Source organism: Galeopterus variegatus, unplaced genomic scaffold, assembly GCF_000696425.1.
Source record: "Galeopterus variegatus unplaced genomic scaffold, G_variegatus-3.0.2 Scaffold608, whole genome shotgun sequence".
NCBI classification, from domain to species: domain Eukaryota; kingdom Metazoa; phylum Chordata; class Mammalia; order Dermoptera; family Cynocephalidae; genus Galeopterus; species Galeopterus variegatus.
In genome coordinates this window covers 41,201-67,478 of record NW_007726719.1, presented here as the reverse complement: position 1 = coordinate 67,478, position 26,278 = coordinate 41,201, and the positions used below count along the sequence as shown (strand labels likewise).

At 56.2% G+C, this 26,278-nt stretch overlaps 3 protein-coding genes across 3 annotated transcripts in view; 1 reads left to right on the top strand and 2 right to left on the bottom strand.

The window, feature by feature from the left end:
- The window catches only part of MDK (midkine (neurite growth-promoting factor 2)), a 3,112-nt gene extending 1,057 nt beyond the window's left edge, over positions 1-2,055 (top strand). The window contains exons 2-5 of the mRNA XM_008570490.1: positions 94-170; positions 334-501; positions 587-748; positions 1,768-2,055. Coding sequence (XP_008568712.1) covers positions 95-170; positions 334-501; positions 587-748; positions 1,768-1,793 — 432 coding nt within the window. The 5' untranslated portion in view covers position 94 and the 3' untranslated portion in view covers positions 1,794-2,055. The remainder of the gene's footprint in view (positions 1-93; positions 171-333; positions 502-586; positions 749-1,767) is intronic.
- A 47-nt stretch (positions 2,056-2,102) lies between these two features.
- On the bottom strand, positions 2,103-9,860 carry CHRM4 (cholinergic receptor, muscarinic 4). Its single transcript, XM_008570489.1, has 2 exons — positions 9,797-9,860; positions 2,103-4,714 (listed from the first exon to the last, which is right to left on the bottom strand). The coding sequence occupies exon 2, from the start codon at positions 4,683-4,685 to the stop codon at positions 3,249-3,251; it is 1,437 nt and encodes a 478-aa protein (XP_008568711.1). The 5' UTR covers positions 4,686-4,714; positions 9,797-9,860; the 3' UTR covers positions 2,103-3,248.
- A 3,778-nt stretch (positions 9,861-13,638) lies between these two features.
- LOC103588726 (activating molecule in BECN1-regulated autophagy protein 1-like) overlaps positions 13,639-26,278 on the bottom strand; it is a gene marked incomplete at its 5' end in the record, with an annotated part of 47,398 nt that continues 34,758 nt past the window's right edge. The window contains 4 exons of the mRNA XM_008570521.1: positions 13,639-14,843; positions 14,954-15,316; positions 21,800-21,993; positions 23,449-23,541. Coding sequence (XP_008568743.1) covers positions 14,710-14,843; positions 14,954-15,316; positions 21,800-21,993; positions 23,449-23,541 — 784 coding nt within the window. The remainder of the gene's footprint in view (positions 14,844-14,953; positions 15,317-21,799; positions 21,994-23,448; positions 23,542-26,278) is intronic.

Here is a 26,278-nt window from a genome sequence, read left to right as displayed (position 1 = left end):
AAAACGGGGCGAGTGCGGGTGGGAGGCCCAGGCACGCGGCCGCCGGTGGGGAAGAGGACGGGCGAGCGACTCTGACCCCTGCTCTCCCCGCAGGATGCAGCACCGAGGCTTCCTCCTCCTCGCCGTCCTCGCCCTGCTGGCGCTCACCTCCGCGGGGACCAAGAAAAAAGGTGACGGGGCGGGGGTGACTGAAGGAGGGCCGGGAGCGGGCTGGTGAGGCCCCGCCACCTCGAGGCTGGCTGCCTGGGTTCCCAGCCCGGAACCCCAGGAAGGCGGTCCCCGAGGGAGTCTCTCGTGCCCCGCGTCCTCAACCGTGTCCCCCGCGCGTTGTAGACAAGGTGAGGAAGGGCGGCCCGGGGAGCGAGTGCGCGGAGTGGACTTGGGGGCCCTGCACCCCCAGCAGCAAGGACTGCGGCGTGGGTTTCCGCGAGGGCACCTGCGGGGCCCAGACTCAGCGCATCCGGTGCAGGGTGCCCTGCAACTGGAAGAAGGAGTTTGGAGGTGAGGTGGGGGACAGGCGGAGGGCAGGAGAGGAGGGAGGAAGCCGCGGGTCGCCCCGCTCTGACCGGGGCCGCTCTCCCGCCAGCCGACTGCAAGTACAAGTTCGAAAGCTGGGGGGCGTGTGATGGGAGCACAGGCACCAAAGCCCGCCAAGGCACCCTGAAGAAGGCGCGCTACAATGCCCAGTGCCAGGAGACCATTCGCGTGACCAAGCCGTGCAGCCCCAAGACCAAAGCCAAGGCCAAAGGTCAGGAAGGGAGAAAGGGTGGGGTTGTCGCAGGGGGCTGTCCCCCACCTGTGAGGAGACCGGTTAGACCTGAAGTGTTGGGTTCTGGCCAGTGACTCTGTCGTCTCTGCCCTGTTTCTCGGTCTGTAGAGAAAACTTAGAGATGGGTGCATACAGGAGGGCGGTCCACAGAAGATGTTCAGGAGATATTAAATCCTCTCTGGCCCACGTAGGGACAAACAAACTGTTCTGTTGAAGCATTTGACTTAAGATCCAGGGAAATTGTTCTGGCAAGGCAGCATTTGCCCTTTCTAGCATAGGAGGGACTCCACAGTCGACTCTGCTGCCCTAACTTGCTCCTCACCCAACAGCCCAGAGAGGCCCATAGGGCAGAGGTGAATCTGTCCAGTCCTCGGGTGAGGAGGTCGAGGCTGTTGTTCATGGCTGTTGTGGTTGGGACTGGGACTGGGACTGGGACCTTGAAGGTTTTCTGATCCTAAGTGAAAATAAAAAGTTGGAGGGGCTGGCCCGGTGGCGCACTGGATAGTGCGCCGCTTCGGAAGCGTGGCGGCGCTCCCGCCCGAGGGTTGGGATCCCACATACAGACCAGTTCCCGCTCACTGGCTGAGCGAGGCGCGGGAGCAGCGCCGAGGGTTGCGATCCCGTTGCCGGTCCCGGTCCGGTACGGGGGCGACACTGAGGGTTGCGATCCGTTGCCAGACACGGAAAAAGACAAAAAGACCAAAAAAAAAAAAAAAAAAAAAAAGTTGGAGCAGGGGCTGGCTGATTTGCTCACTTGGGAGAGCATGGTGCTGGTAACCCCAGGGTCACAGATTCAGATCCCTGGGTGGGCCAGCCACCAAAAAATAAAATAAGTAACAAAAGTTGGGAGAATAGGGACTGTCCGGCATCATAATGGTCACCAGGGGGCAGAATTTTCTCTCTCCCTGATGTGCCTGTGTGTGTCCACGCATGTGTGTAGCGGGAGCTACTGGGTCACCCTAACTCTGCTAATACAGTGTTTCTTTCTTGTTTTACAGCCAAGAAAGGGAAGGGGAAGGACTAGAAGCGGGACCTGGATGCTAACCTGGCCCGCGCCTCCCCCACCCCCTACAGGCCCAGGATGTAACCTACCAGTGCCTTTTGTCACTTGCTAGCTTTATCAATCATGCCCTGCCTCTCCCCTCTCACTCCCCACCCCACCCCCAAGTGCCCAAAGTGGGAAGGGACAAGGGATTCTGGGAAGCTTGAGCCTCCCCCAGAGGGATTTGAGTCCCACCCAGTACCCCCGAAACAAAGAAAATAAACCGACTTTTTTCCCAATAAAAGCTTTTTATCTTTCTTTCTTAATATATAAAAGCCCCTTCCCAAGGTGTTTGCTGTGGAAATTTATTTGGGGGTGGGAAGGTGGGAGAAAGACAAGGCTGTGGGGACTGGTGGGTTTAAGGGGGTTGGGGGCTTGGTGGTGAGTGCTCCCCAAAGCTCATGGAAGAAGCAAAACACTTACGAAATTTCTGCCAGGACCCCCTAAAGGTCCTCCAACAAATCCCCTAAGCCTTTCAGTCCTTATCCCTCCAAGGGACGGGGCTGGGGAAGGGGACCTGATAACTCAGAACTGACACTCCCATCTCAGCCTCACCAGTGAAAGGTCCAGCCCCCTGCCAATCAGAAAGTTTCTACCCACTGGGAAAGGAGAGATGGAGGTTGCTAGGCAGCGGGGAAGAGGTTCGAAGAGGGCAGATGGGAACACTGCCCACAGCTCCACCCTCACTTGGCTTGTGATCTGGGACAAGCCCTCTCCTTGGGGCAGGGGGTGGGAGAGGGGGTTCTTCACAATAAGGTGGACCTCTCTTGGCTCATCCTGGGACCTGCAGGAGGCTGGACCTGGGTTCCTGAATGTGGATCCCTGACCTCCCAGCTACCCTGTCCTGCTGTGAGTACAGTGCTGCAATGCCTCAGAGCCCACTCAGCCTGAGTAGCTGCAGGGAGGGGAGGTTTCTGCCCCGGAATGGGATTTGTGGGGAGGGATGGAGCCTACATGCGGGGTACAGGAGGGTAGAAAGCACCAATTACAGCAGAATAAGGGACCCCACGCTTCCACTCCCTTCCCAAGCCTCTTTTCCCAAGCACTGGCCCCTTTGCTCCACCCGAGAAGGTCCTGGGCTTCTGCTCCTCTCCAGATGTTCATCCTTTCACTATGCTGATGGTTGGTCACAGTGGGGCAGGTGCCTGCCCAGGCCTGTGCCCCCCAGCTCCCTGAGGGGGGGCAACAGAGATGGGCCGGGTGGTCCCGGTTCAGACACTCCTAGGGCTGAGCCTCCTCAGCCCAAGCAGAGAGCTGGTCTCTGAAGCCAGCCCAAGCCTCTTCCTGAGACTCACAGGGTCTTGGAGTCTTCAGCTCTCCTCTTCAGCAAATGTGAGTGCGGAACAGTGCCTCCAACTCTTCCCCACAGCAGGTGAGCCTCGTGGTCCCCCAGCACACATATGCAACACCAGCACCTTCTAGAGCACCCCTGCCTGCCTACCTGGCAGTGCCAATGTTCCGATACTGGCACAGCAGCAAGTGCCGGAAGGTCTTTTTGAAGGTGGCATTGCAGAGAGCGTAGCAGGCAGGGTTGATGGTGCTGTTGACATAGCAGAGCCAGTAGCCGATGGACCATACTGTGTCAGGGATGCAGCTCTGGCAGAAGGTGTTCACCAGGACCATGACATTATAGGGTGTCCAGGTGAGAATGAAGGCCAGCAGAATGGCAAAGATGGTCCGTGTCACCTTGCGCTCTCGGGCTGCCATCTGCCGCTTCTTGCGCACCTGGTTGCGAGCAATGCTGGCAAACTTGCGGGCCACATTGGCCGCCGGACGCATGCCAGCTGGCGTGGCAGGCACAATCTCGATGGCTGTCACACACTCATTGCCCGTCTGCTTCGTCACAATCTGGATCTTGGACCATTTGGAGGCTGGGTTGAGGGCCCGTGGCTGCAGGGGAGGGGCAGGCATGGCAGGCGTGGTGGCCTCTGTGGTCGACAGCTCCGTGGGTGGTCGTTCCTTGGTGTTCTGGGTGGCACTGCCCGAGCTGGACTCATTGGAAGTGTCCTTGTCAGCCACTGAGCGCGGCGGTGGTGGCAGGGCTGGTGGAGGGGCCTCCTCCAGCTTCCCGTTGCGCAGCTCCTCTCGAGCAGCTTCTCCTGGCGGGGGTTTCTTGATGCTCTGCTTCATCAGGGGGCTCTTGAGGAAGGCCAAAGTCTTGGCCTTCTTCTCCTTTGGGCCTTCGGGCCGGTGCTTGTGGACTCGGCTGCGACTGGCCAGGGAGATGTGAATGTAGAGCACCGTCATGATGACCACGGGCAGGTAGAAGGCAGCAATGGCTGTGCCGAAGGTCACTGCTGGGTTGGACAGGAACTGGATGAAGCATTGGTTGTCAGGCACTGTCCGCTTGCCCACCACAAACTGCCAGAACAAAATGGCAGGTGCCCAGAGCACAAAGGACAGGACCCAGGCCGCAGCGATCATGAGGCCTGCCATCTTGGTGGTCCGCCGGGCAGGGTAGGTGAGGGGCTTGGTGACGCAGAAATAGCGGTCAAAGCTGATAATGAGAAGGTTCATGACGGAGGCATTGCTCACCACGTAGTCCAGGGCCAGCCACAGGTCACAGACCACGGCGCCCAGGGGCCAGTAGCCCTTGATGATGTACACGGTGTAGAGGTTCATGGAGAAAGCGCCTATGATGAGATCTGCACACGCCAGGCTGAACAGGAAGTAGTTGTTGACTGTCTGCAGCTGCCTGTTGACCTTGATGGACAGCATCACCAGGATGTTGCCCACGACAGTCACCAGGCTCAGCGAGCCCGTCACCGTGGCGATGAACACCATCTCCACTGTCTCGTAGCGGTTATGGGTGGACGTGACCAGGCGCATGGACTGGTTGCCCGCGCTGCCGTTGACTGGTGTGAAGTTGGCCATGCTGGTCAGCGGGGATGGGCGGGCAGTGTCTGGGAGAGGAGAGAGCAAAGGGGTGAACTGTGGGAGCGGTTGGGGGTCAGGCAGAGGTAGACGGGAGTCAAGGTGACATCATTCCTCAGTTGCTCACTCCCTCCACAGTTATCGAGGGCCTGCTATGTGCCACACACTGTTTTTTAGGTGCTGGGGTTACACGAGTGAAAGAGACACACCCTGTCCCCATCTCCTGGAGCATATGGTCTAATGGGGGGAGACATACAAACACGTGAGCAACCAAAAAAGCCCTAGAAAGAAAACGTGGCAGGGGGAGGGGAGAGTGGGTGCATCAGAAGACAGACAGGACAGGGATGGCTCCTTGCCGGGTGATCAAGAGGTCCTCATCCAGGAGAGGCTCTGCGTGATAACAGACAGGTGCATGGAGAGATGCGCCAGCGGCTCCCCAGCAAGGGCAAGGGCAAAGGCCCGGGGGCCTGTGCGAGGCATGGACAGAAGCCAGCATGGATGGAGTCTGGGGGAGTGGGTGAGAGGAGTGGTCCCAGAGGTCAGCGTTCATTCATTCACCCACTCGGTCATTTCTTAACCAAACGTTACCAGGGAACCTGTTCTCCGATCCCTGCAGAAAGCACTGGAGACAAAGCCAATAATACAAGAGTATGTATTCGCAGCTAACATTTATTGTCTACCAAGTGCCAGGCACTTTCTATAGTTTTTACAGTATTAACTCATTTCATCCTCACAACAAACCTATGAGGGAAATACTGTTATTTTTTTTACTACTCACAGATGAGGAAACTGAGGTGCAGAGATGCTAAGTAAGCCGACCAAGCCTCCCTCCACCAGCTCCTTGATGTCATGTTGCTGGTGGGAGTGCGTGTGAGGTGGAGGATGTGGTGGGGAGAACAGCCCCATAACTAAGGGCCTGGCAGAGGCAGGCCAAAGAGCCACAGGGGCCAGATCCCACCAGGAAGGCTCCCGGAGGAGCAGAGGAGGTGGGGCTTGGAGCCGGCACCTCAGGGATGAGGAGGCGAGCACAGGGCAGAAAAGGCTCATCTCCGAGTGCTTATCTCCAGCCCCAGGGCATGGGAGTGGAGGCAGTGCAGAGGGAGCTCCCGAGGAACCCAGAAGCCTACAGGGCCCATCTGCTGAGGAAGGACCCCCATGGCTTCCCAAGGGCCAAGGCCAGTCCCCAGGCCTGACTGGGAACCTAAGCGGCAAGAGGATTGTCCCGAAGGGAAGAGGTCTGTCGAAGCTCCTGAGGGTGCCCTCCCTTGCCACTTCACACCCCTCACCCCTGGCACCCATCAGGGTCCCCGAGCTGAGCCCAAGGCCCCTCCCCTGAGCCTCCTCCCTCCCACCCGGCTCCTCTTCAGCTCTCCGCCCCCTTCCTCTTCCATCCATGTGAGGGAGGCCCACGCCCAGCGCACGGTGCCAGGGCAGCCGCTCAGCCCAGCCTTCTTCACACCCGCCAACACACACACCATAACAGACGCACACGGCCGCAGCCCAGCCATGCCAGCCCAGCAGCGCATGGGGCCTGGTCGTCTAGGCAGTCCTGTGCGGCTGTGCGCGTGACAGAGAGAGGGGCGGCAGTAGAGGAAGATGCACTCACCCTACAGCCTGGGCCCTGGCTGTGAGGCCACAGATAAGCCACCTCAACTTCCTGCTTCTCTTTCTCATTTGCAAAAGAGGATCCTGTCCTGGGACAACCCTCCCTCCCCACAGCGGCTATAGAAATCCACACCCATACTTGATCTCCAGCATGAAAATGTACTAGAGGCTGGAGACTGGAGCCAAGTACCAGGGTAGCACCCCCTAGCCTGGTCCCAGCCCCGCTAATCCACCATCACAGACACAGATCTCCTGGCCTACTGGCCTGATAGTTCAAGTTCTCATGTTCTAAATTCTTGGTTCACAGGAGGAGAGGCTGAGAGGGGATGGTGCCACCCCCAAGGTCACACAATGAGTCAAGGGCAAAAACCAGGTACCACCCTTTCTCAGGGTCTCTGACAGCCTCGTTTAGCTCTGAGAGCCTCTGAAATAGCAGCTCAGGCGCCATCCCCTGAGCTAGGAGGACAGTAGCACGCAGCCTGGAGGGGCTGCCATCCCCCAGGCACATGCAGGCAGGTACAGGGTGGGCAGGAGTGACAAGCCTGACCCAAGGAAAGTCTCACTTTAGCCTCCCAGGGCCAGGACACAGGCCAGCGGGATAAGAATGGGGGCTGGAGGTGCCAAATATGAAAACGTAAAAGCTCTGTTTTACTGAGTGTTAACTGAGTCAGGAGTCTCTCCCAGCTTTTTATATAGATTATCTGGTACCATCCTTACAACAGCCCGAAAAGGTAGTGACTGTTAGTATCCTCATCTCACGGATATAAATATCTTCTTACAGATGAGAATGTTAATTGGGCCGGCCCGTGGCTCGCTCGGGAGAGTGCGGTGCTGATAACACCAAGGCCATGGGTTCGGATCCTATATAGGGATGGCTGGTTGGCTCACTAGCTGAGCGTGGTGCTGACAACACTAAGCCAAGGGTTGAGATCCCCTTACCGGTCATCTTTAAAAAAAAAAAAAAGAATGTTAATTACCTTACCCAAAGTCACCCAATTTGTATGTAGAGGAGGGGGCAGGATTGGAACCCAGGACCCACCTTCTCAACTCCAAGGTGCTATTGCTCAGAGTCGATGTCCTGCTTCTGTTTCCCTACCTCCACCTCCCTCAAAACCACACAGCTGGGGGACTGGCCAGGTGAGGCTTGGGTAGGGTCCCCTCCCATTCCCACTTAGCTTTCCCAAAAGCTGAGACCTCTTTTCTTCTCCCAGATCCTGGCGGCCAGGCTGAGCCGGGACAGGCCGGTAGTTTAGCCCTGCTCCGGCCCACTTGAGGGAGCCGTCAGCTGCGGACAGGGTGCGGCTCCGAATCTCCCCTACTCCGCCCATCTTTCTGGACCCCTCCGGGTCACCCACAGTCTGACCGCAGCCTCCGGCGCGTTTCCCTGAAATCCGGGCCGCCGGGGATCTGGGGAGTCGAGCAGCCGCCGCCCGGGGCTGTGCGCGCCGCTAGATGGCAATGTCGGTCCCCGGGTGCAGGCTCCGGACCTAGAATGGGCGGCTGCTGTTCGCCATCGCCCCCAACTCCAATGCGACCTCCAACAGAGAGGAGCCCCCAGGAAGAGCCTCCGGGAGGAGGAACGTGGGGGGTCCCCTCGGCTGGTCCCATCTGACGCCGCCCCGGATCTGCCCTTGGCTGCGTGCGGGGTTCGAGGGTGGGAAAGTTAAGGGCGCCCGGATTCCACCCGGCACCCGGCGAGGAGCGTGTGGGCGGGAACGTCAGAGCAAGTTCTGTTTGTGTGTGATTCCGGGGGAGCGCGAGTAGACGCTCGTAGCTGCCTGCATGTGCGTGTGTGTGCGCACGGCCACGCCTGGATACCAGTGCGTCGGAGAGCGCGTGAGCATGGCCGCGCCATGTGGACACGTGCATGTGCATGCATGTGGGTGCCTGGGCTGCTGTGTTCTGGAGGATGCACACGGTTCGGTGTTGGTGTGAATGTGAACTTGTGTACACTGGCAAGTGCAGGGCTGAGAGTGGGTGACCGGTCACGTTCCAAACGCCCCTGCCAGGAGACTCAGCCCAGACCTCAGCTGTCTGCCTGAGGGCGGAGAGGGTCGGGCCAGAAATCAGCGCCCGGATCATGCCAGGCCTGTGGATGGATGGGAATGGGTCGCAAGCAGGACAACGAGGCCAGACTACACTACAGGCTGTGACGGCCCTTTGACTTGGGGACACCGCCTTAGCTGGGTGCCCAGTGGTGTCTGTGTGCTCTACCGTGCGGAGCGGAGTCCCAGCCTCGGACTGACGTTCTGCAAAGGGGCCGCTGCGAGACTCGCCCAACTGGGCCTTGAGGGACATCGGTCTCATCTCGGTGTGCCCTGTGGCGCATTATAGTCAAAGGCCGCCCAGTCTCTGGGGGAGAGGTCAACGGCAGTACACCCATGGGGAAGCCCAGCCCGGGCTTGGGTCAAAAGGGTGTAGACTCTTCCCTTCCTCACTGCTCGCCCTGCATCCTGCCGGAGAGGCACCGTTTGGCCCCAGCGGCCAAAGCGGACACCCGGCTTCTCAAGCCCCGGGCTCCATCGGGCCTCGAGGGTAGGGTTGGGGCTCATTCCTGGGCCCATCTGGACGCTCCTCCACGTGTCCGCCGTGGCCGACAGGGCCTGGCTCTCGGCGCCCGGCTCCCCCCTCCCCCCAGCCCGTAGCACGCAGTTCCTGCAGCCTCTGGGCGTGGGCACCATGCTCGCCCAGGTCCTCAGCCACTTCCCCTTCCCGGGACTAGACCGAAGGGGGCACTTCGGGAGCCTGTGGGGTGGTTTGAGGCTAGGTCCTCGGTTTTTAGGCGTTCACCCGGGGCTCTGTGAAGGCTGTGGCCCCTGGATACGTCTCTGGGGCGGGAGAAGAGACTCCGGAGTTCAGAGGAGGGAGTGGGGCGCAAGGGACTTGGCACCGACATTGTTCCCGACACTTCCGCCGCGGGGCCGGGGGATGCTTGGAGCTGGATCTCCCGGGCTCTGAGCCTGGGCAACAGCGGGGAGGGGTCCTGGAGTGGGGGAGGGGTGCCGGGAGCGGGCAGGGGAGTTTTCCGTCGGGGCTCAAGGTCGCTGATGGAGGACTCCAAGGCTCGGAGCGGGCTGGCGGCGCAGGGGCTGGGAGTGGGGGTTGGGAGGGAGGGAGGGGAGACGGGCGGGAAAAAGGCTCTTCGGGTCTCCAGCGCCCTGCAGGGCTGCCAGTGGGAGGACTGGAGTGCGGGGTCCCGCCCCCGACGGCAGCCCCTGGCTCCGTGGGGGCTGTGGGCGGCCACTCCCCCGCCCCCGACCTCCCGAATGCCCATCCCTTCCCAGAGGCGCACCCGGAGAAGCCTCCGGGAGACCTCCGGCCTTTCTTCCAGCGGGGTCCCCCGTCCCCGGGCCCTCTGCCGCTCCCAGCCCCGCGCTCGAGTCCCTAGAGAGAGCTGATACTGTGTTCCCGTCCGAACCACCTCTGGGGAGCCTGAGGGTCCCGAGCCCCGCGTCCTTCTCTCCCCGCCGAGACCCCCGCCCCCGCGCCACCGCGGAGTCACTTACCCGCCGCCTCTGCCCCGCTCCCCTCGCGCCAGACAGACGGCGGGACAGACGGGAGGCTTCGCGGGTCGGCGGGGCGGGCGGCCGGGCCGTGGGCCGGGGGCGGGGACGGGGTACCTAGGGGCGGCCCCTGCTCCGCCCGCAGCTCCCGGCGCTGTGGCTCCGACTCGCGCTCACGCTCGCACTTTTCCCCGAGCCGCGTGATGTCACGGGGAAGCAGCCAATCGTGGTGGGGCCGCGCCGCCCTCCCCGGGCCGGTCACCCAGCGGCGACGCGCGGGGGTCACCACCCGGGGCATCGGAGACCCCGGCGGCTCGCGCCCCTCTCCGGACCGGCCGGCAGCTCCGGCTCCGGCACTGTGAGGGCACCGCCCACAGTTGCCAATGCTGATTAGCAGGGGGCGCTGCCCTCCGGGGGGTGGGGGTATCCGCGTTGCCATGGGGACGCGCGCCCCCTCGTGGGCTGGGGAGGGAGCTGGCAGCCGCGTCTGGCCGCGACCCCGCCTCTGCCCTGACCACGCACCGGAGACCCCAGGTGTTTTCGCGCCTCTCCGGGACCTCACCTCTACGCGGCCCCGCTCCCGGCTTGACCGCGGAGGCGCGCGTGTTTGACCCTAACAGGAGGTTACGGATGGGGGGAAGGCTCTGCCTCCACGATTTCGTCGGGGCAGGGAGCATAGAGTTTCCAGCCTTAGGACTGTGTGTTGGCCGCCGGGCAGCCCGAGACGAGGGCGCCGTCGGGGCCTGAGAACGCGATGGAGAGAAGAGACAGGCGAGGGTCCGCTCATCGCGGACAACCCGCCCCCCGGCCCTCCCGGTTCCCTGCTCCCGCGCGCCAGGCAGAGGAAGGGGCGCGCACCCTTTCCTAGCCCCAGGATGGGACGCGCCGCTCATCCAACCGCGGCCTGGAGAGCGAGTTCGCCGCTGCCTGAGAGGGAAAGCCAGGTGCCCAAGGTCACCTGGGGCGGAGCCCGGAACGAGACCCCAGAGGGAGAGCCGCCAGTCCGAGGTCTCCGGGAAGCGCACCGGCCGGAGCCTGGGGACGCAGGGCCTTGCCTGCGCCGGGCGGAAAGTGGAGCGGCTTCAGCACCTCGGAGAGCTCCGCCTCCGCCCTGGCCTGGCGGCGCCGGCGCTTCATCTCCCTCTGGGACAGCCCTTCCCGGGGCCAACCAGGGGCCGACGCACCCCTCAGCGCCCGGGCCCCGAGGCCTGTCGCCTCAAACTCTCTGAGCGCAAACACCCGATTAACCTTAAGACGGCTGGTCCCTTCTCTTGGAAAAACAACACAAGTCCCACCCCCTCCCCCTCCCCCAAAGGACGGCGGGGGGCCGCGTGTGGGGGAGGGGGAGGCGGGGACTGCAGTGGAGGAGAGACAGCAGGAGCTTCTGGCAGAGAAGGGGCGGGAACCCGAGCAAGAGTCAGGCGGGGGAAGGGGCGCACACCCGCCCTCCTAGCCCTAGGATGGGATGCCCTTGGTGTGGGGCTCTCCATTGCTGTCTGCGGAGGTGGAGGACGGGTCCCCAGAGCCCCCAAGGACGAGGATTGGGGCTGTTCAGAGTTGGGACCTTCAGGGCTGGAGTGGGCTGGATGGGGTATGGGAAGCCCTGTTCCCTTATATGAATGATCTGGTCTCCCATGTCCTCATAACTGAAGGTGAATCAAGGGCTATTCCTGTCCCCTTCACAGAAGTTGGTTCATACCGCAAGAAGGTGACAGTCCTGCACCTGTTCCACTTTGCCATATCCCTCCTCCTAGGGTCCAGGAGAGAGTGGTGCTCCTAGGAGAGTAGAAGGGGGTGTATGAGGGGAGGGGCAGATCCTTAAAACAGCCCAATGGGGAAAGAAGCAAGGCCATGGAGTACAGGCCACAGAAACCAGAAATGCCTCTAACCACTATCTTGAGTGTTTCCAAAAGTTGTCAGGCAAAGCCATTCTAATTTCTCCACAATCCCTGCTCTGGAGAGGGACTTTTGACCTTCCCTCACTGCCCAGTCCCAGAACCCAGAGTGGAACCCTTGAGAACTGAGTTGGGAACCAGGGACCTGACTTAGTCTCTCTGGTCTGCCTTTGATCCAAGACAAGTCACAGAACTTTGAAACTCATCTCCAAAAGGGGTTGTCAATCTTTGCCCTGCTGACCACGCAAACTTGTAATATGCAAGGGGACCTGCAAAGGTTTGACCACCAGGGGAGGGCTTTCCAAGGGGTTGGTGTGGGGACAGACAGTTGTTGACAAGGGTCTCTAACAAGGAGGGGTGAGGTTCATCCTTGGCCAGAAACTGTAGAGGCAGGGCCAGGCAGGACCAAATTTGGACCACTTCATCCACAAGACCTCTTTATACCCTTTTCCCCAAAGCAATAGAGCAAGTAGGGCCCCACTCTGTTTTTCCTACACCTTATCTTCTTTCTGTAAGAAATTATAGCGGCTGAGGCATGTGCTCTGGAACCATATGCTACCTGGGTTCAAACCCTGACTCTAGGGGCTGGCCTGTGGCTCACCCGGGAGAGTGTGGTGCTGATAACACCAAGGCCACGGGTTCGGATCCCACATAGGGATGGCTGGTTTGCTCACTGGGTGAGCGTGGTGCTGACACCACCAAGTCAAGGGTTAAGATCCCCTTACCAGTCATCTTTAAAAACAAAAACAACAACAACAACAAAAAAAAACAACCCTGACTCTACCAGTCATGTGGTCTGGGGGTAACAGCAGTAACCACCTCAGAGGGTTTTTGTGAGAAAGTTTTGGAGAGATAATACACATTGTGTCCTTGGCATGTGGCTTACACTCAACAAATGAATAGTCCCCACTGTCAGACAAATGGATTCTTCCTCCTACCGGGGTAGAGGACAGGAATTGCAGCAGGGCTTCCTTCTCCTTCCATCCTTCAATTCTTAGCTCAAATCCCACCTTTTAAAGGAAACCTGACCTAGCCAATCCTGTGCTCTCTGAGCTCCCATGATTCAAGATTATAAAGCTGGAAGTAACTTTAAAAGGTTGCATAATACAAGCCCTGCATCCTCCTACAACAGAAAGTAAAGTCCAGAAAAAGCAAGCGGCTTACCCAAGGTCACACAGCTAACTGAGGTGTCTAGTTCAGAGCTGTTATACAATTTTCTAGAAGATTCAAGTGTTCTTAACTAGATAATGTTTCACACTTTTGTATTACTTGCTTGCCCATTTATCTCTCATTTTGTCTCTGTTGAGGCAGAACCTGTAATTCTGCATGCCCCATAGCATCTGGGACAGAGTTGGGCATAAAAGATACTCAAGAAGTACTTGTTGCTGGCAAAAAGCCCTGGGTTTGCTCTGATTTTCCTTTATACCTGAATTTGAGACAAATTTCCTTCTCCCACTTTCTAATAGGCTTGAAAGTTGATGTAGCCAAGGCCCATGGATAGAGCAGGCCTTTCAGCCACTGTTCGGAAGACACCAAGAGAGACCTGAGACCTTGGGGGATGCCTGCAAACAAGACTAAGCTCCTTGCCTGGCCACCCAGACATCTGCTGTGGGTAGTTTCCCAGGACTGGAGGGGATCCAGCTTTTTGGCCAGTTACATCTTCACTCCAGACCTGTAGTCCTGGGTAGGAAGCAATCAGGATGAGTGACATTCCATTGTTCCTACCTATCCACCAGCCAGTGGAAGGCTGCTCCAATCTGTAGCAGGTCCCTGGGAAGCAGGAGGTGGTGGTACACACAGCAGAGGCGGCAGCCCATACCTGCCCAGTCATTAGGACAGTGCTGGGCAGGACTGTGCTGGGGAACCAGGGCGCGGCTCAATTCAATCTCCCCACATCCCAATCACCATCCTATCCTCCCTCCTCCATGGACACAAAAAGAAGAGCCTGGAGAGGGGCATATCATCATTTTAATGATGTAGATCTTTGGTGTTTCCCTCATTCGCAGTAGACTATCCCCTCTCTTCCCACCACAATGTTTCTATGATGAGTTACAAACAGAAAGGAAATCACATTTTCATATTAAAACAAAATGATCAGAGCCTTGATTTCTCCACTAGAAACTACACATACAGTTCAAGATTCCACATGCAACACCTTAAATCACAGATCAAGACCTCACATTCTGACCTGGAATCTCATCCCCTCCCCCAGCCTTGGGCTAGCTTTGGCCTAGGCCCAGATAATACTGACACCACAGGTGCTGCTCTAAGGGTCTCAGGGGTGGGGGGTTGGAGCTTGGTGCACAGGCCCTGGGGGCGGGCCAGCCTACACCCCCCATTCCTAAGTGAGGACCTGCCCACTTCCCCTTGACCCCATCTTGTATCAGGCCAGCAGGCTGCCCCCTACACCCCACAGTTGTCCCCATTAGTAAATTCAGGAAGTCCCTGTCCTCAGGAATCTGGGAGCCTGGCCTGACCCCCGACTGGTCTCTGTGGGGTAAGACGATGAAGAGAGACTGAAGCTCTGGAAGGCTCAGAGATGGAGGTTCTTTCTAGGGGCCGGGCTGCTCCTCCTGCTCTTGGGCTCCTGGGGGCTCTGCCCACCCAACAGAGCGAGCAAAGCTGCCCCACTGGCCTCTGTCCAGGATGACTTGGCCCAGATCTGGAAGACTGTTCACTCTTCCGGGGCTCTGTGTCCAGAGCTGAGTCCTTTGAGCCCATGTTCCTAGAAGAAAGGGGGCTCACAGCAGAGATACCCACTGGCTCCTCCATTTCCACTAAGCCCAGCAATGTGGGTCTCCTGGGCTCCAGATCCTGGAAGGTTCTAGTCGCGAGGCAAGCCTTGCCCCTTCGACTGCCTCACGCCCACTGACTGACTCCTCTTGACCCCCCACCCTCCCGCTCCTCCTGTTCCCTGATGCAGCCAGCAGCTCCTCTGCAGGTTCAGTTCCCAGTCAGCTGTGAGGTCCGGTTTCTGCTCAGGGGCTCGAGGGGGGGGAGCACCAGTGCACATATTTGTCTCTACCTATTCCGTGGCTCCCCACTGGGGCCCGCAGCTCTCCCCCTGCTGCTGCCACCACCATCTGGAAGGTGGTTGTTATTGGTCAGGTTGCAGTGCAGGCTTGGTCCCTCAGTGCTAGGAAGGGGGATAGGGACAGGGGAAGAAGAGGGCAGAGTTGGCTGGGGTGGCTCCCACCCAGCGGTGCCACGCTGGTCCCAGGAGGCTGTCCGGGGGCTTAGGCCTCGCTCTGCCAGTTGCCCTGGATAGGGACAGGGGAAGAAGAGGGCAGAGTTGGCTGGGGTGGCTCCCACCCAGCGGTGCCAGGCTGGTCCCAGGAGGCTGTCCGGGGGCTTAGGCCTCGCTCTGCCAGTTGCCCTGGTTCCGGGAGCAGTCCCCGAGAGGTGGAGGGCTGGGGCGAGGAGGTGCGGGCGGCACCAGGCTCAGTGCCCGTCTGGGAGCTGCGGTGAATGCGGTGGCTGACGATGATGTTGTTGCCAAAGCCACCCATGGAGGCCATGGTGGTGCTCTGTTCCCGCTGCACCACGGCCGTCATGCCCCCCTCCGCCATGAGCCTCTGGATCCTGCTGAGGGCGTCTTCCCCGCTTGCGCCGAACTCTGAGCCCTCACCTGGAAGGCACAAAGCCGAAGAGATAGGGAATTAGCTGCTGAGCCAGGCAGGCAGCCACTAGTAGCAGCTGAGGGAGTCTAGACTAAAATAGGAATAAGAGCCCAACTCTGTCACTGTGAAAATCAGTCTTGAAAGGCAGACAAAAGCCCTCAAACGATCACAATTCATACCTCTGTTCTACTGGCGGGGAAACTGAGGCCTAGGAAGCATGAGGTGGTCAAGGCTACTTGGCCAGTTCAGCAACAGAGCTAGACCAGAAGACAAGTGTTCAGCTTTGATTAACCCCTTCAGCACCAGTGCCAGGCTAGTGTGAAAGAAGGCTGAGGAGGTGGGCCCAGAAAGCTTGCTTGGTCTGCCCTCTCCCTGTCTTGGGTAATTTCATAGACCTACAGCTGGGGTGCGGTATGCTGCGTGATCATGGGAAAAAAGGGGGGCACCCTACAGGGTGTAGCCCAAAGGCAAACAGTCTGCTTGGCTTCATTTCAACGCTGTTTTCCTTCAGTGTTATGTTATTTCCTAAAGGCTCAGGAGGAAGTTTGGATTTTTAAACATCCTTCTGTATTGTGTCTCTTTCTCTCTTCCTCCTTTACCCACCAGTCTTCACAAGTTACTGTCCTCCCAACACCATCTTCCCCTGGAGACAGCCAACTGCCCAGCCCAGGTCTGAGTTTTCAATCTGCAGGTCTAGGGAGGGAAAGAAGGGTTCTGTTCCTTTCCTTCCTAAAGGCTCAGGCATTCTCTTGTGTGGGGACAAATAAGACTTTGGCTCAATTCTCAGCTCTGCTGCTCACTAGCTGGGTGACTTTGGACAAGCCCCCTAACCTAACATCCACATCACACAGTGCTAGGCAGAGGAAAGGAGATAGACACACCCCAGGCACTCGGTCAACAGAGGCTGCTGTGACTAACTTGGGCTCTGCAGCTGCGGCAGCAGTACAGTTCCATCCTGAGAACCTCCCCTCCAGCCTGCTGCTCAGCCCTCAGTGGGGTGAGAACCAGGCCATGCCCATGGCTGACTCGGATCAAGGCTCCCAGATTGCCAGGGATGGCCCCACTGAACTACTGATTTGTTTCCTTTGGCTACTTGCTGGCCAGTTTGGGTTTCTGCAGTTTTGGGAGCTTTGATATGAGAATTTCTTCTTTTGGGGGGTACTTGTTGTCAACAGCCATTTTTACAAGACTCTCTTTGCTCCCTCATCAAGTCCCTTTTCTCTGATGGCCTCATTAGAGATAGATTCCAGGATGGCCAGTTTCATAGTTTAGCTGTGTTTAAGGCCCCTCTCTCCCTTCCTGCTAGTGCTTAGTAGCCTTGTGCTAGTAGCTCTTCCTCTAGGTCTTAAACAATTTTCCTCTGCACTAAGCAGCGGGGGCTCCACCTGGGATTCAGCTATGTCCAACCTGCTTTTCTTGAGATCCCCTGGTAAACTCTGCCCCTGCCCTTCAAGGCGGCTGCATGTACCCACTTCCTCCTAGGAAGTTCAGCTCCAGCTCCCAGGACAGAAGGAAGGAAAATCCAAAAGGCTCCTGGACTACTGGATCAAGCCTGCCTTCCCTCAAGGGAACAGCCTTCGAACAGTGGGGTACAGGATAAGAGGAAAGGTCAACCTAGGGCCTCCGTGCCTGTGAGCAAAGAGGGCTGCCTAGGGAAGCCCCATAGGGACTTCCCTGTGTTCACTGCAGCCCCCACTGCTTTCTAAGAATCCGACACACTGAAGACCTTCCCAGGTCGGTCTGGGATGTACCGTGGGCTGGCCTGAGGCCTGCTGGCACCAGAGCTCACTATGCTGGGCCCTGTGCCTGGTGAACCATCAGCTTTCCTCGAGATAGTTTCTAGGGGCAAGACAGGCTGCCTTGGGGCCCTATGGGTGCTGCTGCAGCCAAGCCCCCAGAGAGCCCCTGATGGGCTTTATTGGGCTCTGGTGGAGGCCCTGCTGCCAGCACGCAAGTCTGAGCCCTCCTGTCCTCTAGCACTGCTTGCCTACGGCTCCGGCCAGGCCACCTCTCACTACAATTGTAGTGGTGCTTCCTAACTGGTCTTCTTGCTTCCAATCTCCTCTTTTCTATCCAGTCTCCAAGCTGCTGCTATTACTATTCCAATCAAGCTCGGGTTAAGTCCATATCTGTTCAAAACCCAGCAGCTCCAAGAGCCCTCAAAGTAGGCAAAACTCTCTAGTTTGACAGCTGTGGGCCCTCTGACTAGGCCCTCACTGCTTTCCTGCCCACCCTCTTCATGCACCTGATAACCTTCACTGGAGCAGATGAGGCACCATTCTCCACACGCCCGCGCTTGTTGGGACACCCTGGCGCATACCCTGCCTGCTCTGCTCTTGCCGTATCTCCTTGGTTCTGAAGTCTACTCAGTTTCAAGGGCCAGGGCAAATGCCATCTCTTTCACCTGGTCTTCTGCACCCACCCCCAGCTGGAAGGGGCTGCTCTTACTCTGAGCCCTCGCAGAGCTCCACACCTCTCCGTGTTAGTTATCTGTGGCTGTGGGATCTCTCTTCTAGGCTATTAGTTCCTGAAGGTCTTGGAGTAAGTTTTACTCATCTTTGGGCCCAGAGTCTAACACATGGTCTTGTGCTTGCTGGGTATTTGTCAATATATGTACAGATGAATAAAAGGGCTCCCAGGCTATTTACAGGGGCTCCAGACTTAAGGCAACTTCGAAAACTGGTCACTTGTTACCCCTTGCAGTGGGAGAAGCACTTATAAGTCTATTTCCCTTCTATACTTGCTCTTGGAGGGAACAGACATGATGGCTTCATCTCTGAATGTGATTCCCTCTACAATACTTTTGGTGCCTAATACCATATGAGACACAAAGTTAAGTGTTTAAAAATGAATGAATGAGAGATTTAAAAATGTACACGAGTGGTTTCTTCAGGGCTGGGTGTGGATAGCTTCAGCCTACAGAGCTGTGAGCTGTGCTTCTCTCCTGGGAACTCTAAGCCTAGGCTAAGAACCACTGAAGGGAGCTGGCACATTCCTCAAGAGGGAAAAATACTGGGGCCCAAAGGAAATGGCAGCCAGGACAGTGATCCAGGAGCAGTGGTGGCCACAGGGGTCTATTTTGCTGTCTCCTTCCCTGTAAATCCTAAGGAACATTCTGGATGCAGAGACCAGGGTGGGATATGTAACTTCCTATAATGCCCTGCAAGTACCTTTAATTCTGGGGGTTACACTGCCCTGAAGAGCAGAAGAGAGACCCAAAGCTCAGAGAGTTAAAGCAGGAGCTGACCTTCCTGACCTCAGGGGGCTCACTGGTTTTTCAGCTACTCCCCTTCCCCTGTGCTTTTTCTTGGCCCAGGGCCAGTTATAGCTGTTATAACTACCATCTTCAGCAGACAAGAAAAGAGACCCAGACAACGTTTTCCAGGGGTTGGGACAGGGCGATGGGGCACTCTGAATAGTGCGGCACAGCCAAGCTCAGGGGCAGGGCCTTGCCTCAGCTGAGTTCATTCATTCCACACACTTCCTGGATGCCTACTGTATACCAGGCAGGCACTGTACCAGTGCTGGGAGCAAAGTGAGCCCAGGGAATGCTTCCCTCCCTGTCTGAGCTCCTCTCTTGGCCAGCAGGGTAGGGAGGTTTGTTGCAGGGTCAAGTGCAAGTTCTGAAGGAGGCCAAACTCTTTTGCCAAAATTGGACAAGCAATAAAAGCCAGCACCTGTAAAATCCCCCTGTGGAGGGCCCTTCCTGGAAGTCCTGGAAAGAGCTGAATGGATTTTAATCAAATTATTATAGAACAAAAGAATGAGAAGTAGCCTGGGAACCCTTTGGTGCTAGCTGACGGGAAAGGGCTAAGAGAGGGACAGGCCACAGAACAATGATTACTGCAAGCAGAGCTGGTTTCCCACATTAATAAATCTGGGCCTCTGTAGGGAGTATATGTGCAGGTGGTATCCCCCTTCAAGCCAAGCCCAGAAGGGTTAACCTCCTTGGCCAGGGTTTCCCTATCCATGTTCTTGCATTGCAGATCTGGTTTCCAGGTTTGTCAATACAAAGAAAGGAGGCAGGAGTGGGAGTGGGGATGGCGGATGCCTGCCTCTGGATGAGGAAGTTTGGGTCCAGGGGGAGTCCTGATTACTGGTCTCCCCTGGGAGGAATCCAGTATCATAGCACTGGGGTAAGCACCACAGTACAAGACTCCTGGCCCTAGGAGAGACAAGGCTGCACAGTGATACCCACTCCTCAGTTCCCCATACCCCCTCCAACCCATGCCTCCCCTCCCCTGAATGCTTCATGAAAGGGTCTGAAGAGTGGGGATCTGGAGCTCTGGGCAAAGTCAGCAGGCTACAAACAGAAGCAGCGAGCTTCCCGGCCCCGGAGCTGCCAAGGCTCCTGGCTCCTGCCTGCTGCTCCTGCTGACAAGCGCCATACCTTGGAAAGGCTTGCCCTCCACGGAGGGAGGGGGCAAGGAATGAGGTCCCAGATTCTAGAAACGGGGAAAGAGAGCTCCTTCCCTCCTGCCCACCCTTTGCTCCCACCCCCCAAACAGGAAGAAAGGAACTTATAGTAGACTGGAGGCCAGAAACGGGCTGGATGCTAACCAAGAAAAAAAGCAGAGAATTCTTTGAGAGCTGAAACACCAGAGGATGTACTTCTCAAGCCCACAGCTCCTGGTCCCAGAGCCCCTGCTGCACTTCACCTTCAGGATAAAGGGCCCGCTCCCAACCCAGGCCCCTGTAATCTGCCCTCTCTACTCTTCCAGCCTACTTCTCAACATGCATGAGCACAAACCCGCTAGCAGTCCTCTGGACTGAGTGTGATGTTTCTGAACTTGGCGCCCCTGCACATGTTGTCTCCTCTGCCAGGATTGCCTCCCCCCACTCCACTCTGCCTGACTAACTCCTATGCATCCTGGAAGACTCAGCTCAGGACCACCTCCTCCAGAAGTCCTCCCTGAGCCCCACAGCTGGGCACAGCCCCTCCTTTGTGCTCCCAAGGTCCTGATCATCTGCTTAAGTGATTATCTGCTTAGGTGTCTGTCTCCCTCTCTATACTGTAGGTTCCTTGGGGAAGGACAGAAGCTCATTTGTCTTTGTAGCTCAAGTTAGGGGACACATGGTAGACACTCAGTAAATGGCCATCAAATCAAATCAGAGGGGACTGCCTAAAGACTCCAGCCTACCTCTCCAAATCCTTCCTGGGTAACCCTCAGGCTACCTGGCTTTATCAGGGGCTCTCATAGGCTGCCCTTCAGGGGCTGCTGGGGGAGAGGTTTGGGCACTCTGGCTGCACTGGAGAAGCCTGTGGTGGTTTCTGGTGTGCCTCGCTCTCAGGCTCCCTAAAATAAGCCTAGTGGTCTCCAGGGTGGATCAGAGTCCACAGAAACATGCACAAATGGGCTAGAGATGGCTGGAAGAGACTTAACTGTCTCCTTATCAAGGCTCAAAGCTGCAACTGGCTGTCCCAGCCAGCACTGCCAGCTGCTCATGTCCCCACCAAGGGTGTTGCCACCCCACAAAGAGCCGTGGGCCTCAGACGTAGGAGGTGGGCTGGGCCACAGACCAAAAAGGGACTTAACTTTGAAAAATTTCAGTTTATGGCAGCAAGAAAGACAGTGCTCTGTGGGGGACTGCAGTGTAGAAAGCTGTTCCCTGGTGGCACAGGCAAATTTGTTACTCTTTGCCTGATGCACACCATGGCTTCTCCTCCCATGGTCTCTTCTGAGCAAATGGCTCAACAAAGACCTAGAAAATATGTGTCTGTTTGCAGGTTGCCTTGTTTGGGAATAGGACCAGCAAGGGGGCTGGGGAGGAGGGTGGGGGGTGAGGAGAGTGACTGAGTGAGAAAGTCCTGTTTAACACAGCTGCTGACGGACTCCTAAGTGGCTCGAGCCCTACTGCTGGGAAGTGCTAATTGGTTCTCAGAAGTGTGAGCCGAGCACAAAGCACCAGGGTTGAGGCTGGCTGAGCCACACCTGAAGCAGGCTGACGGTGTGCCAGGCTGCGGCCAAAACGGCAGGGAACCCCAGGTGCAACAGGACCAGGAGAGGTCTGTGGCAGTGCCAATCTGCCATGCTAGCAGGGTTAACACAGTTATCTGGAGGTCAGCCTGGAAGCCTGGGGTGCACTCCTCTGGAACAAGAGCTTGCATAGTGAGTCTCTCTGCCAGAACTTTCAAAAAGAGAGCTACTTTCTGTGCTCTTTGGAAAAACAGCCTGGGTCCTCCAAGTTTAAAAGGAGGAGGAGGAGGTCAGCATTACTTGGTGGGAGCTGAGCAAAGCTACAAGTGCAGCTCAGCTTACTGGAAACGGTGACCAAGCTCAGGGAAATGATGTCCCTGCTTGAGGAGGTTGCCACCAGGTGGGCATTACCCAGACACAAGAGGGGTAAACATCGTGACTGGGGAGTGGCACTCGCACACCATCATCTGTGTACATGGAGGGCCCAGGAGCCTTAGGCTCCCTCTCCCAGGGAGTATGTTCCCAATCACCCACCCCAGGTCAGACTCCCCCTCTAGCACCGCAGGCTCCTACCTTCACCAGGACCCGAGGCTGCTGTCCCTGGCTCCTGTACCTCCCTCTCAGTCTGTGTTTCAGCATTCTGCAGCTGAAGGGCCAGAGTCTGGGTGCCCTGAGATGTCACTGAAGTGCTGGGGTTCCGGGGCTGCAGCCCGATTGCATTCATGAGGCCCATGTCTCTGTCAGTCCTCCATGTGGCTCTGCTGGTTCTAGGGAGAGAAAAGCAGACTGCAGTCAGGCAGGGCTTGGGACAGCACTCCTTACAGAACTCTGTCGGCTCTGCGCCAATCTTCAGGGCACAGCGAGGGCCAGGGCCTATAAGCTGAGAAGAGAGGCCCTGAGCTCCTGCAGCTACCTCCTGATGTTCCTTCTGCTTCAAGATCAGTCCAGGCCCCGGGACAACGAAAGGAGGCCACAGAACCATCCAATCTTGCAAACCCAGCTGGTCCAGTCACTCTCCTAGACAACAGGCCCTGTTTTGGTGGTGGTTGGTGGTGGGGGGGTACAGATGGCTAATCTGAAAAGACTCATTTACATTCAGGAATCTGCTAGCTGAGATCCATGAGACAAAGGGTAGTAAGCAGTAGTTTCTCTCTTTAGCTTTATCTTCCTTCTAACTATATGCTGGCAAGATTCCGTTGAAATTCTTAGAACTTTCAAGTGGACTGATATCTCCATTGGAAAGGAAACACCAGAACTTTTTTTCCCTCAGGATTCTGCTCCTAGGGCCGCCCCGTGGCTCACTTGGGAGAATGTGGTGCTGATAACACCAAGGCCAAGGGTTCAGATCCCTATATAGGGATGGCCGGTTAGCTCACTTTGGAGAGCATAGTGCTGACAACACCGAGTCAAGGGTTAAGATCCCCTTACCGGTCATCTTTAAAAAAAAAATTCTGCTCCAAATCATGGAAACACTTATGAGGCTGTTCTGGGATCCTCTTTCAGGGGCCTTCTAAGAAAAAGCCCCTTGAAGGTAGGGAGCATAAGCTGCCCTACAAGGAAGGCCCAGGCCCAAGGTCAGCTGGAGCTGGCATCAGAGGAAGCCCAGAACTTTTGAGACTGTCACCAGACACTCATATTTCTAACTGCTTCTGGGACTATTCCTCCAGCTGTTCCTACAGGAAGCGGCAATTGCCTTGGTTTATCATTGACCCAATGTTTTTGAAAACATTCCAGTCTTCATTAGTGAATTAAGTGATAAGAGGATCAGTACCATATTCCTACTCTCTAACTGGCCCCTGGAGAGGCTTTGTCCCTAGGCAGCTTGGTCCCTGTGGTCCTGGTCATCTGAGAGATCCCTCCACTGATTCTCCCTGGGCCAAACAGCAGACTTCGTGGGGCAGCATCTTTATGCAGTCCCCTGTTTTCTCTCCTCACCCCACGTATGCCCAAACACTATGACCAGGATGGGAGGGGGCCAGGGGTGTTCTAAATAAGACTTTGGGAGCAGAGGTTTCATTCTCTTTCTTGGCCATGGAACACTTTTCTCAAATGAAACTGTCTGCAAAAGCTCAATACATGAAGCAGATCAGAGAGCAGCTGATCTGGTCAACGAGGAACCCAGAGCCCTGGAGCACAGTCTGAGGGCGTGGCTCAGCCCCTCAAAAGCAGGAGGAAGGGACAGGCCTCCAGCCAGCTGTGCCCCTCCTACTTCACAAACTCACCCAGGTCGCTCGCTGCTCCTGCTGTTGGAATGGACAGTGAAGACAGTCTCGTTCAGCTGGTCCCAGTAGTACTCAACACCAGAGTTTAAGGCCCTGAAAATCATTTGGGAAGTGTGGAGAAGAGAGGGTGGAAGGCATTAGGGAAGAAATGAAAAGAACCTCACAATTCCTGGGCTCTGTGGACTGTGGCTTGGCAGCCCATCCTTTCTCTCTCCTGGGGCTGGGCTGAGACTAGGACGAGATACTCCATCATGATGCTCGGTGCCAGAGCAATTCTGTCAAATCTCTAGCAGCCCAAAGGCCTGGAATGGTGGATTTTGCCTCTTCCTTCCTCCAGACAAGGCCTAACTAGTTCCTCCTTAGGGTTCAGAGATAATTTAAAAAAAAAAAAAAATAGCAACACTGGACGCAGGCAGTGGGTTCAGAGTGGTCTTTAGACACAGAGAAAGGAGCTAAGATGGCAAGAGAGAGGCTGGAACAAGGTTCATCGGAGAAACAGGGTACCGTAAACAGTCCTGTCAAAAGCACACAATTGGTCCTCAGAAGCAGAGGCTCCAGAAATAATGACAGTGCTGCTGGGTCTTCCCTACTGCCATGAGGCTGGCAGGAAGGAGAATGAAGACATCTCAACATTCCTAATGTGCCTGGAGTTCAGAAATCTACACAGAAAAAAGCCCTCGCTGAGCTGGAGTGGCCCATGCCACTTTCTTTTCTGGACCTAGGGCTTCCTTTGCCAGGGTTGGCAGGACAAGTATTTGGGAAACATACTCCCGGAGCATGAGAGACCCTGTGAGTCTTACAGGGTGGGAAGGGGAGAACCTCCAGTGGCGATGGGCTGGCCTGCTGATCACAGAAGGAAGAGTTTATAGCTGCTGAGTTCTAAGACTGCCAGCCCTTTCCTGCACTGGACTATCAAGCAGTTTCCTCTAATCTCACGCTGCCGCCAGAAGGAAAGCAGTGGTCTCTCATCTTTCTGTACTGATGTGCCACCTCAGGCAGCAATCTTAGCTGACACTGACTGTTGCCAAACACAAGACAGCTTTGCTTTTAAAGATTCCTTCTTGAAGAGGTGTTACCTAGCTCTAGTCACCAGGGGTGAGTGTAGAGCGCTGGTGATGGTTGTGAAATGCAGGCGCAGGGGGTGGGAAAGAGGTGTCTTTGAATCCGTTGATCAGATCACTGGTGTCCATGTAGAGATCCTAAGAGATGCTCCAGCTTTGCTCCTAAATGGGACAGGGCAGGGCACATATGCTTGAAGGGCTCTGCTATGGACTGAACTGTGTCCCCCCAAATTCATATACTGAAGCCTATCCCACAACGTGAATTCTCCTAAATGGGACAGGGCAGGGCACATATGCTTGAAGGGCTCTGCTATGGACTGAACTGTGACCCCCCAAATTCATATACTGAAGCCTATCCCACAACGTGAATTTATCTGGAGATAAGGTCTTCAGGAGATAAATAAGGTTAAGTGAGGTCATAAGAGTGGGGCCTGAATCCTATAGGACTGTGGCCTTATAAGATGAGGGAGGGAAAGAGAGAGATGTCTCAGCAAGAAAGTGGCCATCTACAAGCCAGGAAGAGAGCCCGAACCCGGCCACACTGGCGTCTTGATCTCAGATTTCCAGCTTCCACAACCGTGAGAAAATAAATTTGTTTTTCAGCCATCCAGTCTATGGTATGTTGTTACGGCAGCCTGAGCAGACAAAGTCCAACAAAAGTCAGCTGTTTAGCCTGGAGGCCTAGACCACCCTCCTTTAACAGAACTTACTTCCATAAAGAACAAACAAGTCAAAGTCAGTGCGTTATAAGGATTAGCCAGTAAAAGATGAGCTGGGGAGGTAATGTGAGGTAGTTCCTTCTAAATTTGAGGGTTAGACAATATAGAGGCCTGACAGGGCCTGGATGATGAGGAACTGCATACCTGGTGTTGCCCAGGTGAAGGGTGACAGGATGAGGCACTGAGCTCCCAAATCTGTCTTTAGAGGGTCACTAAGATTCTGGGCATTAAGCTTCACCTGAGGAAATACTTGCTTCTTTAAAAGAGAAAGAGCCACAGCCAAACCAAAGGGCTCTTCCTTTCACTGCTCTCTACTAAACCCTTCCCAGCTTCTATTAGAGCGCCTGCTGGGCTGCGAATTTGGTGCAGTCTTCTTCAGACCACCCCATTAAAAAGTAGTATCTCCTTCCTCTTGTAAACACTCAGCTTATTTTGTGGGATTTGGGGGGTTGTCTGAGAACACTAGAGGACAAAGGTCAGAGGAGGCAACCTTACGCTTGGGAAGAGGCAAATGGCCAGAAGTCAATAGCAGAGGCCTCCAAAATTCAAGTCATCACTGCACTTTTTGGTGAGCAAATCCTGGCTGCATTAGGCACTATGTGATGCCAGCTGCCAGGGAGCCTTTGATTTACAAACTTGTCAAGATTTATTGACAGGTTGCAATACCATGTGGGTCCCTGCCAAATCTCTCCTCTGTAATTCTTGCTAGCCAGGGCTGGTTAGTGACAACAAACTATTCACACCAAACCTACAACAAACCGTGCACTGCGGGACCAGGAACCTTGTTATCTCACAGAAGAGGCTTGCCAGAAGACCCACTGTCTGAGTGGGGACTATCAGCATGGTGCCGGTGGCCAAAGGGTCCCCTCAAATGCCTTCCATCTGGGCAGTGTGCATCACGAGCTCAGAGCCATGAAACTTGGCTATTTATTGAAGAGGTCAACTTCCAAATAGAACAGCGCTGTTACTGCATCAGGTGTGTTGCTCCACTCTCTCTCTTCCCCAGTCCCTCCTGCTCCCACAAACAGGTCTAATTCAAAGCTCTGATCT